Consider the following 12,936-nt stretch of genomic DNA (forward strand, 5'->3'; position numbering starts at 1 on the left):
TAGGTCGAAGGCCTTCACTCTTGGGGTGCCGTGATCGAGGTCGGAGGGCAACAATGCTTTAGCTCCGTAGGCCAAGAAGAAAGGTGTGAACCCTGTGGATCAATTTGGGGTCGTTCTCAGACTCCAGAGGACCACTGGGACCTTTGCAACCCATTGCCTGGCATACTTATTGAGTCAGTCGAAGATGCGGGGCTTGAGTCCTTAGAGGACCATGCCATTGGCCCGCTCGACCTGACCGTTGGTACGTAGGTGTCCGATCGAGGCCCAATAGATCCTAATGCCGTATCCATCACAGAAGTCCAGGAACTTCTTCCCGGCGAAGTTTGTTCTATGGACGGTGATGATACAGTTTGGAACACCAAACCGATAGATGATGTCGAGGAAGAACTTGACCACCTCTTCTGAGCGGATGTTGGTGATGGGCTTCGCCTTTATCCACTTGGTGAATTTGTCCACTGCTACGAGTAGGTGAGTGAAGCCGCCCGAGGCTTTTTTGAGGTGTCCAACCATGTCGAGGCCCTAGACCGTGAATGGCCAGGTGATGGGGATGGTCTAAAGCTCCTGTGATGGTAGGTGAGTTTCCCGAGCATAGAACTAGCATCCTTCACACCAGTGGACAACCTCCTCTGCATCTCACAGTGCTGTGGGCTAGTAAAAACCTTGGCAAAGGGCTTTGCCGACCAGTGACCTCGGGGTCGCGTGATGTCCGCAGATTTCAGCGTGGACTTCAAGGAGAAGTTGTTTCCCTTGGTCGATCGGGATGCACTTCATGAGTATTCCCGATGGGCTCCGCTTGTAAAGTTTGTCACCAATGGCGATGAACGTCTTGGCGCGTCGAGCGATTCATCACGCTTCAGTCCTTTCTAGTGGGAGAACCTCCTCGAGGAGGTAGGCGAGTAGTGGTGCTCTCCAGTCGACTAGATCGAGCGCCACCATGGCGACGTCCTCATTGAGGCACCAAGGTTGAAGCCCCCGAGCACTTGGTCGGTGTTGGGACTCGTCGGGATCTTGGAGCCCCAGGTGCTTGATTAGTGTTGGAATGCGTCTAGATCGGATCCTCCAAAATGCGGGCAGAAAGCTCGTAGAGATCATTGATGAAGACCCCATCTGGAGATGGCATCCACCGGGCAGCCAATTTTGTGAGAAAATCGGTGGCATCATTATCCTTTCGGGGGACATGATGTAGTTTGATCCCTCAAAATTTGTCCTCGAGCTTGCGCACCTCCTGGCAGTATACGACCATGAGAGGGATCTTGCAAGAGGACTCCTTCATGACTTGGTCGATGACCAACTCTGAGTCGCCGTGGACGTACAGCCACGTAGCATCGAGCTCAATGGCGATGTGCAGTCCATTGATGAGGGCCTAGTACTCCATGGCGTTGTTTGAGGCTAAGACATGGAGACAGATCATGTAGCAGAGCCTACTCCCATCTAGGGAGAACAAAACCACTCCAGCCCCTGAGCCAGGCGCCATGACTGACCCATCGAAGTACATCGCCCAGTACTCGTGAGTGACCTCTCGGGTCAGAAGCTGGACCTCCGTCCATTCGGTGATGAAGTTGGCGAGAGCCTGAGACTTAATAGCAGTGTGGGGGATATACCTAATGTCGTGACCCATGAGCTCAAGTGCTCACTTGGAGATCTAACCCGCGATGTCACAGATGCGAACGATGTCTCCGAGCGGGTATGAGGTGACGACCATGACTTCGTGGTCGGTGAAGTAGTGCAGGAGCTTCTAGGTAGCCATCAGCATGGTGTATAGAAGCTTCTGCACCTAGGGGTATCAAGCCTTGGCATCGGTAAGTACCTCACCGATGAAGTACATCGATCGTTGAACCTTTAGGGGGCATCCTGGCTCCTCCCTTTCGACGACGAGGGCAGCGCTCACAACGTGGTTGTTAGTCGTGATGTAGAGGAGGAGGGGTTCTCCCTGTTTGGGAGCGACAAGGATTAGGGCCGATGTCAGTGATGCTTTGAGGCTCTCCAAAGCCTGTTGTGCCTCCTTAGTCTAGACAAATGTGTCTATCTTCTTGAGAAGATTATAGAGAGGCATCCCCTGCTCGCCTAGTCGGGAGATGAACCGGCTCAGGGTGGCCAAACAACTGGTGAGCCTCTGTACGCCCTTGATGTTGCGTATAGGGCCCATGTTGGAGATGGCCATGATTTTTTTGAGGTTGGCTTCAATGTCACATTCTGACATGACGTATCCGAGCAGCTTCCCCTTTGGAACCCCAAAACCACATTTTTTGAGATTCAATTTAACGCTGAACCTTTGGAGGTTCACGAATGTTGTGGCTAAGTTTGCTATCAGGTCGCTAGCTTTAGCCATTTTCACCACTATGTCATCTACATAGACAGCAATTGTTGGCTTTGGCTGCTCGACTTGGTCAGGCTGGTCAGCAGGTCGATTTGGTCAGCGAAGCATCGCTGCATGCACTGTTGATAGGTGGCGCCAGCGTTCTTTAGATCAAAAGGCATGGTTACGTAGCAGTACGAACCATACGGGGTGATGAATGAAGTCATGACCTGGTCAAACTCTTTCATCATGATTTGGTGGTAGCCAGAATAGGCATCCAGAAAGGAGAGGATTTCGCAACCTGAGGTGGAGTCGACTATCTGGTCTATGCGTGGCAAAGGAAAATGGTCCTTTGGACATGCCTTGTTGAGGCCAGAATAATCAACACACATTCTCCATTTCCCAATCTTCTTTTTAACAAGAACAGGATTGGCTAGCCAGTCAAAATGGTATACCTCTTTGACGAATCTAGCTGCCAAGAGTTTGGCAATCTCCTCGCCTATGGCCCTGCGCCTCTCGTCATCAAAGCGGCGCAGGCGTTGCTTGGTGGGCTTTGAGCCCGGGACAAGGCGTAGTGCGTGCTCGGCGACCTCCTTTGGTATGCCTGACATGTCAGAAGGTTGCCATGCGAAGACATCGTGATTGGCGCATTAGTAAGTCGGTGAGCTCGCTCTCCTATTTGGTCGAGAGCTTTGTCCCGATCCGCACAGTCTTGGTCAGGTCGGCGGGGTCGATCCCCATCGCCTTGGTTTTGTTCGTTGGGTGGAAGGCACTCGAGGAGGTCAGCTCATTGCAGTCTAGGACTGCTAGAGTCAATGAATTCCCGAGCTCTGGGATCTCAGTGGAGTTGATGACGGCCGTGGCGAGCTCATAATGCTCACAATCGCACGTGTAGGCGTGCGAAAAGGTGCTACCCATAGTGATGATGTTGTTCGGTCCTGGCATCTTCAACTTGAGGTAGGTGTAGTTGGGGATCACCATGAACTTGGCATAGCATGGCTGCCCCAAGATGGCATGGTAGGACCCTGGAAAGTCCACCGCTTCGAAGGTGAGGACCTCCGAGCGAAAGTTGGCTCGGTCGCCAAACGTGACGGGTAGGTCGATCTGCCCGAGTGGGTACGCCTGCATCCCTAGGATCACACCGTGGAAGGGAGAGCTCACTAGTCAGCCTTCCGATCAGGAGATGTGCATGGCATCGAGGGTGTCGACGTAGAGAATGTTGAGGCCGCTGCCTCCGTCCATTAGCACCTTGGTGAGGCGCTTCTTGTGGATGATGGGGTCGACGATGAGCGGGTAGTGACCCGATCAGACAACGTGGGAAGGATGGTCTCTCTGATCAAAAGTGATCGGGGAGTCCGACCAGCTAAGGAAAGAGGGGACGACCGTCTCGGTGGCACATGCCTCTCTATAGCGTACCTTGTGCCGGCGCTTAGAGTGGATGGCGTCGGATCCCCCAAAGATCATGAGGCATTCCTCGGGGTCAGCGAAGCCATAATCATCCTTGCCCGCCATGCCTCCTTTCTTGACCGCCTCCTCCTTGCCTTTCCCCTCCTTCGGCTTGTCGGGGTGCCGCTGAAAAAGCTTGAGGAGCTCGCAGTCTTTGTAGAGGTGCTTGACAGGGTAGACATGGTTGGTGCATGGACTCTCCATGAGCTTGTTGAAGTGGTCGGGCTGGCCCTACTGGGGCTGCTTGCCCACACGATCGGCTGTAGTGACCAAAGCTGGGTTGGTCGGTCGGTGTCGATCCTTCTTGTTCTTCTTGCCCCTTTGTGTGGAGGGGCCTTCACCTTAGTCCTTGCGCTTGGCCTTGCCCATATCTCGGCCGCTGCTAAAGACCACTCCAACCACCTCGCCGGAGGTGTGGTTTGTGGCGACGTCGAGCAGGTCACGGGTGGTACGAGGCTTCAGACGGTCGAGCTTGTGGATCAAGGACTCACAAGTTGTTCTAGAGAGGAACGCGCTGATGACATCAGCGTCAATGACATCAGGAAGGGAGTTGCACTGCTTTGAGAACCTATGGATGTAATCCCATTGGGACTCATTGGGCTTCTGTTGGCAGCTCTTGAGGTCCTAGGAATTCCCAGGACGGACATATGTCCCCTGGAAATTTTCGATGAAGACCCTCTTGAGATCTGCCTAGTTGCGGATGCTGTCGGGCGGGGGGAATTTGAGCCATGCTCGAACATGCTCCCCCATGCAGATGGGGAGATACTGAATGATGAAGTGGTCATCATTCGCTCCTCTGGAGCCAGAAATCTTCGAGCCATATACCGGGGTTCGTCTCCCCGGTGTATCTGGCAATGTTGGTGGGTGGTCGGAAACATTGTGTGAACGATGCTCTCTGGATGCGACGACCAAAGGCCCATGGCCCCGAGCCATCCAGGCTAGGGCTCTGGTCGTCTAGTCGACAACCATGCCTCGGGTGCGTGTCCCCGCACTCCTCGATGGTTAGGCTGAGATCTGCGCCACTCGATAGACGTCATCATCGTGCTAGGCATGGCGTCGATTGTTGATGATGCTGCGAGCATCACAGTTCGGCCCGAGGCACTCGCGCACCGGTGGTCGGTGTGGAGCAGGCGCTGGGTCTGGCTGTGGTGCAGCCGCGGCCTCCTACCCCACCTTTGGCAACTACAGTGGTGAGTGGATGGAGCGATTTGACTGGCGTGGTCCCGTTCCCCCAGTGGGGGAAGAGGCCGTGAGCCGGTGTCGCAACGTGGAGCTCTCCACCTATTGAACGATGGTCGTTTCAACCAGCGCCCGGAGGTTTCGGTGGATTGCCTATTCCTAGGGGTCGGCCGGCTCGGGGAGACCGCGCAGAACTATCGCCGCAGCAACGATGTTCTGGCCAGCTTGAGTGAACTGAGGGGGGTCATTCCCTCCATCTAGGATGTTGAGCTAGACCTAACGGGTGCGACCCTGAGCACCGCTCGCCAGGTTTTACACGCGTGGCGCAGCGTGCTACGCCGGGCACGCCAGTGCAGGTGGTGGCTGGCTCTATCACCTTTGTCATAACTCCTCGTCGTGCTTCTGTGCACGAGCGAGGGCCTCCGCACGAGGATCTAGAGGGGTGAGTTTGTAGACACTCTGCAACCACCGGTGGCTATCTCGGAGCGTCCACCATAGCGCACTCCCGGGACAGAGGGTGGCCAGGTGCCACGACGTCGCCAATGCTAAAGCCATCGCTTTTGACCACGTCATCCATGAGGTCATGAAAAGAGGCAGGAGCGTAGCCCGCCATCCCCACAAAATTGGATGTGAGAGGGGGCTGCGTCAGCATATTTCGGAGCCCCCGTGCGTACGCGTCCGTGGGGGACGTGAAGCCATAGGGGAACCGGTTGTATGGCGGTCGTGGGGGGGCAACGGGATCCCTCCGAAGAGCCGGCGGAAGGTATCAAATAGCGAGTAAAGAACAATATGTACGTTACTCAACGTGAAGTTTGAGCCTAGCGTGGGCTCAAGACGAAGCGTAGGTGTCTCGACGTTGAGGTCATCGAGTGGCCCAGGGCCGGCGGAGGACGCTCCTCCTCCAGTGGGCACCGGGACAAGTGCCTCCTTGTGGAGGCGGAGTACGCTGAGCTGGTCGGCGATGAAGTCCAGACTTTCAAAGAGAAAGGTCTAGAGCGGCTTGAAGATGGGAGGAACCCACATCCCAACAGGTGAGAACGTGGGAAACTCCAGTGAGCCGAAGCGAATCGTATCGCTTGAGCCCACCATGCCGAAGATGGTGGAAAAGTGGGCCATCCGATGACCAAAAGTGTGAACGCACGGCATTCTCCCCACGGTCGGTGGCAACTATCGGTGCAAAAAGTGACCAACAAGGAAATATTTGTAGTTTTGCCGTGCGTTGTGATCGGATATGGCCTAACACTCAATGATACAGGATTTATACTGGTTCAGGCAACATGCCCTACATCCAGTTTCGACCGATCGACGACTTTATTCCTGAGCCCAGGTGCTCAACCTTTGCTGTGGGGTTACAAACAGGTATGGAATGAGAAGGGGGTGTTAGAGGCCCGGTCGGACTCTAAACCAAGCCGTTAGAAGTGACAGGTGCTCTAACGTGCGCTAAGTATTGGAGCGTATGCTCTGTATAGCTGTTGAGATCTAGAGCTGTGGAGCTGTTCGAATGGTGAAGGGGATGGCCTTACAAGTTAGAGAAAGAGTGTGTGTGTGTACGTGTGCTACCTAGTCTTGTTGCTCACGCCATCGGGTACGGGACGATTGTCGACGCCCACAATACTGTTCATGCCTAGACGCGTCTAGCAGGTTTTATCGTGTTCGCCTAGTATGGTAAATGTCGGCGCCTACAATATTGTAAGACAAATGTCAGCACCCACAACACTGTTTGAGTTCTAACACACCTGGAAGGTTGCATAGTACCCATCTAGCATGGCCTAGTGGCATTGCCATGTAGGTGTGAAGGGTATGGTAGGGTACGGTCCTTGGTATTATGGTTGACTTGAGCGTCTTACCTTATCTGCTTCACCTGATCCTTGGGTCCTCACCAAGTGGGCGTCCCCGGTCGACCGTTCCAGTCGGCTCAGACCGTGACGGTCGGGGAAGAATCATGAGCGGAGGCCCGGTGCATTCCCGGTCGAAGAAAGAGGTCGGAGTCGGACTATATCCCTTCCTTGGCCAAGCCTTCCGGTCGAAGACCGAATCTTTCTCTCGATCAGTCGTTAGGTAACTAGGTCGGCCCAGGAGGCGGGCGTTGTCGCTACGCCGTCTGCTTGGGCGAGTTTTTGCTAGGAAGCGGGCCTATTGGGGGACCCCCGGGTTTATGAACTCGACAGATATACACAACACGGGATGAATGCAACTATGTATGTCACCCTGAAATCCGTGAAGTACCAAACAGTAAATAGAGTGGCTGGCATCCAGACTTCTGAAAACTCATAGGTTGGGCCCGACCACCACCCCAACCCTAGTTGGCGGCACCGCCACCCTCACAGCCGCACCAGGCATCGGCGGCCTTCCCGGCGCCACCGCTGGCACCTGCCTCCCCCTCCCCCTCTCATCCCCCACCCCCTCCTCCCCCACCGCTGGGAGACACCATTTCCACACCATGCTCCCCATCCTCGACAGCGCCGACGCTGGCGTGGGCTGTCCCGGCCATGGTGGCCGCGGCCATGAAGGCCGTCTCCACCCCTCCCTCCCCTCTTTGCCCCCGCCCGCTCCTCCTCCACAGCAGCGGGGCCTAGAGTCACCGCTGCCACCACCGCGACCACCTAGCTCGCGGAAGCCGGTGATGGGGCACTACTGCCGCCGTAGACCGAGGAGGCGGCCAATTCCCATGCAGATGGGCCCTGGGCGGCTAGATCCATGGCCGGCAGTGATGGAGAGGCCGTCGCGCCGCAGTAGCCATTGCTGCCGCCATGGCCCATGACGTCACTGGAGGAGAAGGTGCCGACGAAAGTCGGTCCCGAGAAGCTGGTTGCCATGGGCGGCCCCGGTCCGAGCTCATTGCCGCCGCCATCGCTTGAGCCAAGCACCGCGGTCACTGGCGTTGGCACGCTAGATGCGCAGCCACCACCACCCACGTCACCAGCTCACGACCAGGCTACGGCAGAGGCAGCCCCGCACAGCTAGGCCGCGACTGGGCCTACTGCTGTGCTCGCCCAGCCGGTAGGCGTAGGGCCCCATGCCATGGGGGTCGGGGCAGCGGTGCTCTACCTAGAGGCGGCCTCCGGGTGTGGGTCCACGGCAGCAGCATCGTCCTCCACTACCTCCGACCTCGACGTCTTCCTCGTTCACCCTTCTGCCCCCGCCCTGAGCCTATCATCCACCCTATCCCCCCCCCAAGCTGCCCCTTCCATCCTGGGAGTAGCGCGGTGGCACGCTCCAAGGCCCGTCGTTGGGCGGACGATGACCTCATCGACAACTCCGATGCGGAAGAGGTGCAGACCACCTCCATGACCCCCTACCTGGACGCGGTTCGTCAGGAGCCACAGCCGCCGAGGACGTCGACGCTGCCTGTGATGTCCCTGCCGCGCACTCAACCTCTGACGTCGGGCCATGGCGGTGCGGCGGTGGGTCACCAGGATGCTGGGCAAAGGCGGGGGAAACGCAGTCGACCGCACCCACAGCTGTTGTACGGCATGCCGGCTCGGCCAGTGGAGGGCCGCATCCCGGCACGCCAGCGCCTCGAGCGCCGCGGATGGGTCTCCACCCCCAACACAAGATGGGTGGCGGGAGATCCTCCACCGGCAGGAGACGCGACCAGCAACCGCCTCAGCTAAGCCATGAGGGCCAGCAAGCGGAGGCCAGCCGATGAGTCGTCGACCACCGAGGCGCATCCCGGCAGATCTTCTCGGCAAATGCCTCAATTGCCTTTCCTCTGCGCGACTGTAGGGGATGTCGACACATTGCGCGCGACTGCAAGCAGCCAAGGCGCTTGGGCTCTCAGAGCTCGGGCGATGCAAGATCTTGGCCATAACCAATGCAGTCATTGGCCATAACAACCTTTTAACAATGTATATAAGCAAATAAAGGGCAGATAAGATGAGTTATTGTTCCAGTTTTTCATACTATGTACAAGAACGAACATGAGCTACATTTTCATAATGCATACATTAACTCCAAGGAGCTCAGACAAGCGCGGGACAAGAGGCTTCAAGCTGTACTTGGTAGTGACACCTTTTAGGCGTCCCTGAAGAGACAACAGTGACTGTATTAGAATGACGTGATCAAATGAAACAATTAAGCAGTTATAAGCTTAAATATCATTAGGGAGGAACAAATGTTTCTCCAAAACATAGAATATTTTGTCTGCTACTTATTAAGGGAAATCTTGAGTTTGGGTTGACCTCATAAAAGTTGAAAATCACATCAGATTGCTAACTGGTGTCCGCTTCATTAATGTAGGTTCATTGTTAGCTTATGGGACTCAATATTGGTTGCTAGACATTGGTTATAATGTAGGTAACAAACCACATCATTTGAAGAAGAAAGTCTCAACCTAAAGGTCAAAACCAGCATGTCAGAGAGATGGCTTCCAATTCTGATGACTCAGAAAATTACAGAACAACTTATTATAGCAACTATATGATTAATCAAATGGGCATGTCTAAGTTAAAAGATAGTCTTGCACAGCTCTGAACCAAATATCGCCTTTTCTTGAAGCGAAACCATCACCGTTACTATTGCTGCGACCAAACTAAGATATGAATTTTAAGTAATCACCCTTTCACTTAGAGTGATGGTAGCTTATTTGGCACATAAATAGAATTCAGGCCGCGCTTATCCTTCCTGAATCCTGAATAACAGGTATCGATACTAGTACAAATGTAGAATCTTTAACAGAACTGTACCCGATGCTACCAATCGCTCAAACTAGCATCATATCTCTTCAAGAACTTGGCGCACAAGCACAAGTCGTGGAAAATTAACCTAGTCGACACAGAGCAAGAAACCGGTGCTCACCAGATGGCTGGCCAGGATGACCTTGGCGCCCTTCTCCATCAAGAACTTGATGGTGGGGACGGAGGCGCGGATGCGGGTGTCGTCGGTGATCTTCTGGCTGTCGTCCAGCGGCACGTTGAGGTCGGCGCGGAGGAACACCTTCTTCCCCTTCAGATCCGCCTCCGTCAGGGTGCCCACGCTCCGCTTGGTCGCCATTCCTCCCCTAAACCCTGCGCCAAATCCGATCCCACAAGTCACGGCAACGATTTTCGCCCGACACCAGGCGTCAACTGAATCGTGCACTGAGCGAGAGACGGAGAAGTAAGCCTACCAGGGAAAAAGCTGGTCACATTCTTGGGGGCTGATTGATTTGGGTCCGAGGTGCGGTGGGAAGAACAGGAGCAGCTTTGGTTCGAGGAAGCCACGGGAAGGTGCTGAAATTTCTTTATAGCGTTGGCCGTTGGGGAGGGGTTTTTTTGGAATTCGACCATCATGGAAGGTGGGCTTCGGATGATTTATCATCCTACAATGGGGCTTGCCATTATAAAACACGACTCACTCGCTAGAATGCCATCCGATGAGGTTGGAACCATTTTCTGCCTATTTTGCCCCTGTCCCTTACTGTGCAGTTACTGTGCAGGTGAAGCTATCCTTGCCAGTGCCACAGCTTCACGATGTTCCTGTGCCGGATCTTGCCCAGCGTCGCCACCTCCACGTCGAAGCTGTCCTTGCCAGTGCCGTCCGCTGCCTTGCCGCCACCGCTCCACAGCTTCTTGACAGCGACGACGATGTCCTCGCCGCCGCGCCTCAGGACGGCCTTGTACACCTTGCCCGCCGCCTGGGCCTGCTGCCACCGCCGGGCTCCGCGGCGTGTCCACCGTGGTGGCTCCGGTGGTACGTGTAGCAGAACCACGCGACGCCTAGGAGCAGGACGACGCTGGCCGCAGCGAGGATGGAGACGACGGTGCCCACGAGGCCACGACGGGTGGTTCTGGATTGGCCGCCGCTCGGGCAAGTGCCGCGGCATAGCGCCGGGTTGCCCACGAAGCTGTCCCTGTACATGAGGCCGGAGAACAGTGGAGGCAAGATGCCGATGAGCCGGTTGTTGGATAGGTTGAACAGGCTCAGCTTGAGGTTCTCCAGCTGCACCGGCACATCGCCGGTGAGCTCGTTGTTCGACAGGTCAAGCGAGTTCAGCACGGGCAGCTCGCCGAGCTCTGGCGGGATGGTTCCGGTGAGGTGGTTGTCGGCGAGGTCCAGCTGCGTCAGCTTCTGCCAGCGTCGAACACCTTGCGGCAGACCGCCGGACAGCGAGTTGTTCCTCAAATCAAGCCGGCCAAGCGTAGAAACCTCTGCTAGCGACGCCGGCAGGAGCCCAGAGAACATGTTGTTCGCGGCCGACAGCTCGAACAGAGCAGGCAGGGCGCCGATCTGCGCCGGCAGCGCGCCAGAGAAACGGTTGTCGGAAATGAGCAGCTGCGACAGGTTCTTGGCCATGGCGATGGTGGGGTCCACGGTGCCGGACAGCGTGTTCCCGGCGAGCTCCAGGAGGTACAGGTGCGGCAGGGCCCACAGGCCCTGCGACACGGGTCCGGACAGCCGGTTGTTGGGCAGTCGCACCCGCGTCAGTGTCCGGCATTGCCCGAGCTCCGCCAGGATGGGACCGACCAGCTCGTTGTTCAGTATCAGGAGCTGCTCCAGCTTCTCGGCGTTGCACAGAGCCGCCGGAATAAGGCCGGAGATTCGGTTGTCCGACAAGTCGAGGAACTCGAGCGGGCAGTTCTTCCCGAACTCCGGCGGCAGCTCCCCGACGAGACGGTTGGTGAAGAGCCTCAGGTCAGCCAACGCAGGCGCCTGCCCCAACGTCGCGGGCAAGTGGCCGGACAGTTCGTTCTGGTACAGGTGCAGGCTCTCCAGCCTGGGCGCGAGGAACACGTCCGTCTGTATCTCGCCGGAGAGCCGGTTCATGGACGCGTCGAAGAACCGCAGCTTCTTGAGCGCCCCCAGCCCCTCCGGCACGCTCCCGGTGAGCCAATTCGAGTAGAGCTCGATCTGCATAGCGTTCTCCATCCTCCGGACGCTTGAAGGGATCTCGCCGGTGAGGTTGTTGGTGGAGAGGTCGAGGTTGACGAGGCTCCCGAGGCTCCCGATCGACGGCGGGATCTCCCCGACGAGGCCGCACCCGGCGAGCCACAGCAGGCGGAGCCGCGTGGCGCTGGAGACGTCCTCCGGCAGCGGCGACGGCGCGAAGGGGATGTACGCGAGGAGGAGCTCCTCGAGCGCGGTGACGTTGAACAAGAACCCTGGGAATGCGCCGGAGAGGCCGTTGCCGGCGAGGCTGAGCGTGGCGAGGGAAGGGAACCCGGCGCCATAGGCTGTTGGTACCTCGCCTGAGAACGCGTTGCCGGCGAGGTCGAGGTGCCTTAGCAACGTCAGCGCGGCGAGGCAGGGGCAAAAGAGGAAGAAAAGGGTTCCAAACTTATCGGATGGCATTCCACCGAGTGAGTCGTGTTTCATAATGGCAAGCTGGTGAAGCCCTGTTGTGGGATGGCAAATCACCGAAGCCTACTTTCCATGATGGTCGAATTCCAAAAAGCCCGTTGGGGAGAGGCTCGTCGTCGCCGAAATGGGCCCAAGTGTCGTCGTCGTTGACACGTGGGTCCCAGTGGTCAGTGGTTGTTACGGACCTGGATGGGCAGCGGTCGAGGGTTTTTATGCGTGCGGCGCCGTGGGTTCGTACACGCGGATTAGTTAGACTGTTTCCAACGACGTCACCCAAACGCAAAATGCGTCCGGCACAGTGGTTTGGGTAGCCAAAACCATCCTCCAACGGAAGACCGAAACCACCGACGCATTCTGGGTACTCGACGATTCGGAAGGCATTTCTGCGTCTTCGAAGAGAGACGACGCAAACGTGGTGGGCCCGTCAGAGCCGCAGTGGCGCAGCGCCCTGCCCCGCGCTGCGGCCCACCTCCCCGCCGGCGCGCGCGGCCCGCCTCCACCTCGGCCACGCCATCCTCCTCACCTCCGCCATCTCCCTCCTCCGCACGGGATCGAGCGCGGGCGCGTTGACCTGCTCCGGGCGACAGCCCTGCCCCGACGCAGCGGCCTGCCTCCACCTCGGCGCGGCGGCCCACCACCACCTCCGCGCCACCGCGAGCCTCCCCGGCGCGACAGGGAGGCGTGGGATCTGCGGCTGGCGAGGAGCGAGGAAGAGAGAGAGAGGGCAAGGGGAGATC

The 12,936-nt window shown here is 57.0% G+C and overlaps 1 protein-coding gene and 1 pseudogene across 1 annotated transcript; both read right to left on the bottom strand.

Moving 5' to 3' along the window:
• Nucleotides 1–8,698: 8,698 nt before the first annotated feature.
• Nucleotides 8,699–10,204, bottom strand: LOC136524394 (phosphoglycerate kinase, cytosolic-like). Its single transcript, XM_066517790.1, has 4 exons — nt 10,029–10,204; nt 9,719–9,927; nt 8,868–8,945; nt 8,699–8,758 (listed from the first exon to the last, which is right to left on the bottom strand). Exons 1-4 carry the CDS (start codon nt 10,189–10,191, stop codon nt 8,699–8,701), a joined length of 510 nt encoding a protein of 169 aa, XP_066373887.1. The 5' UTR covers nt 10,192–10,204.
• Nucleotides 10,205–10,281: 77 nt separating this feature from the next.
• LOC136522066 (receptor-like protein kinase HSL1) lies at nt 10,282–12,191 on the bottom strand (annotated as a pseudogene).
• Between the last annotated feature and the right edge of the window lie 745 nt (nt 12,192–12,936).

The sequence above is a fragment of the Miscanthus floridulus genome, chromosome 18 (genome assembly GCF_019320115.1).
Source record: "Miscanthus floridulus cultivar M001 chromosome 18, ASM1932011v1, whole genome shotgun sequence".
NCBI lineage: Eukaryota > Viridiplantae > Streptophyta > Magnoliopsida > Poales > Poaceae > Miscanthus > Miscanthus floridulus.

Bases quoted from the DNA above. Each gene is read 5' to 3' on its own strand.
- LOC136524394 (XM_066517790.1), bottom strand. From the start codon at position 10,191: ATGATGGTCGAATTCCAAAAAAACCCCTCCCCAACGGCCAACGCTATA. The intron at 9,928-10,028 runs GTAGGCTTACTT...GATTTGGCGCAG, and splicing joins TGTGACCAGCTTTTTCCCTG to GGTTTAGGGGAGGAATGGCG. The intron at 8,946-9,718 runs GTGAGCACCGGT...TTGTCTCTTCAG, and splicing joins TCATCCTGGCCAGCCATCTG to GGACGCCTAAAAGGTGTCAC.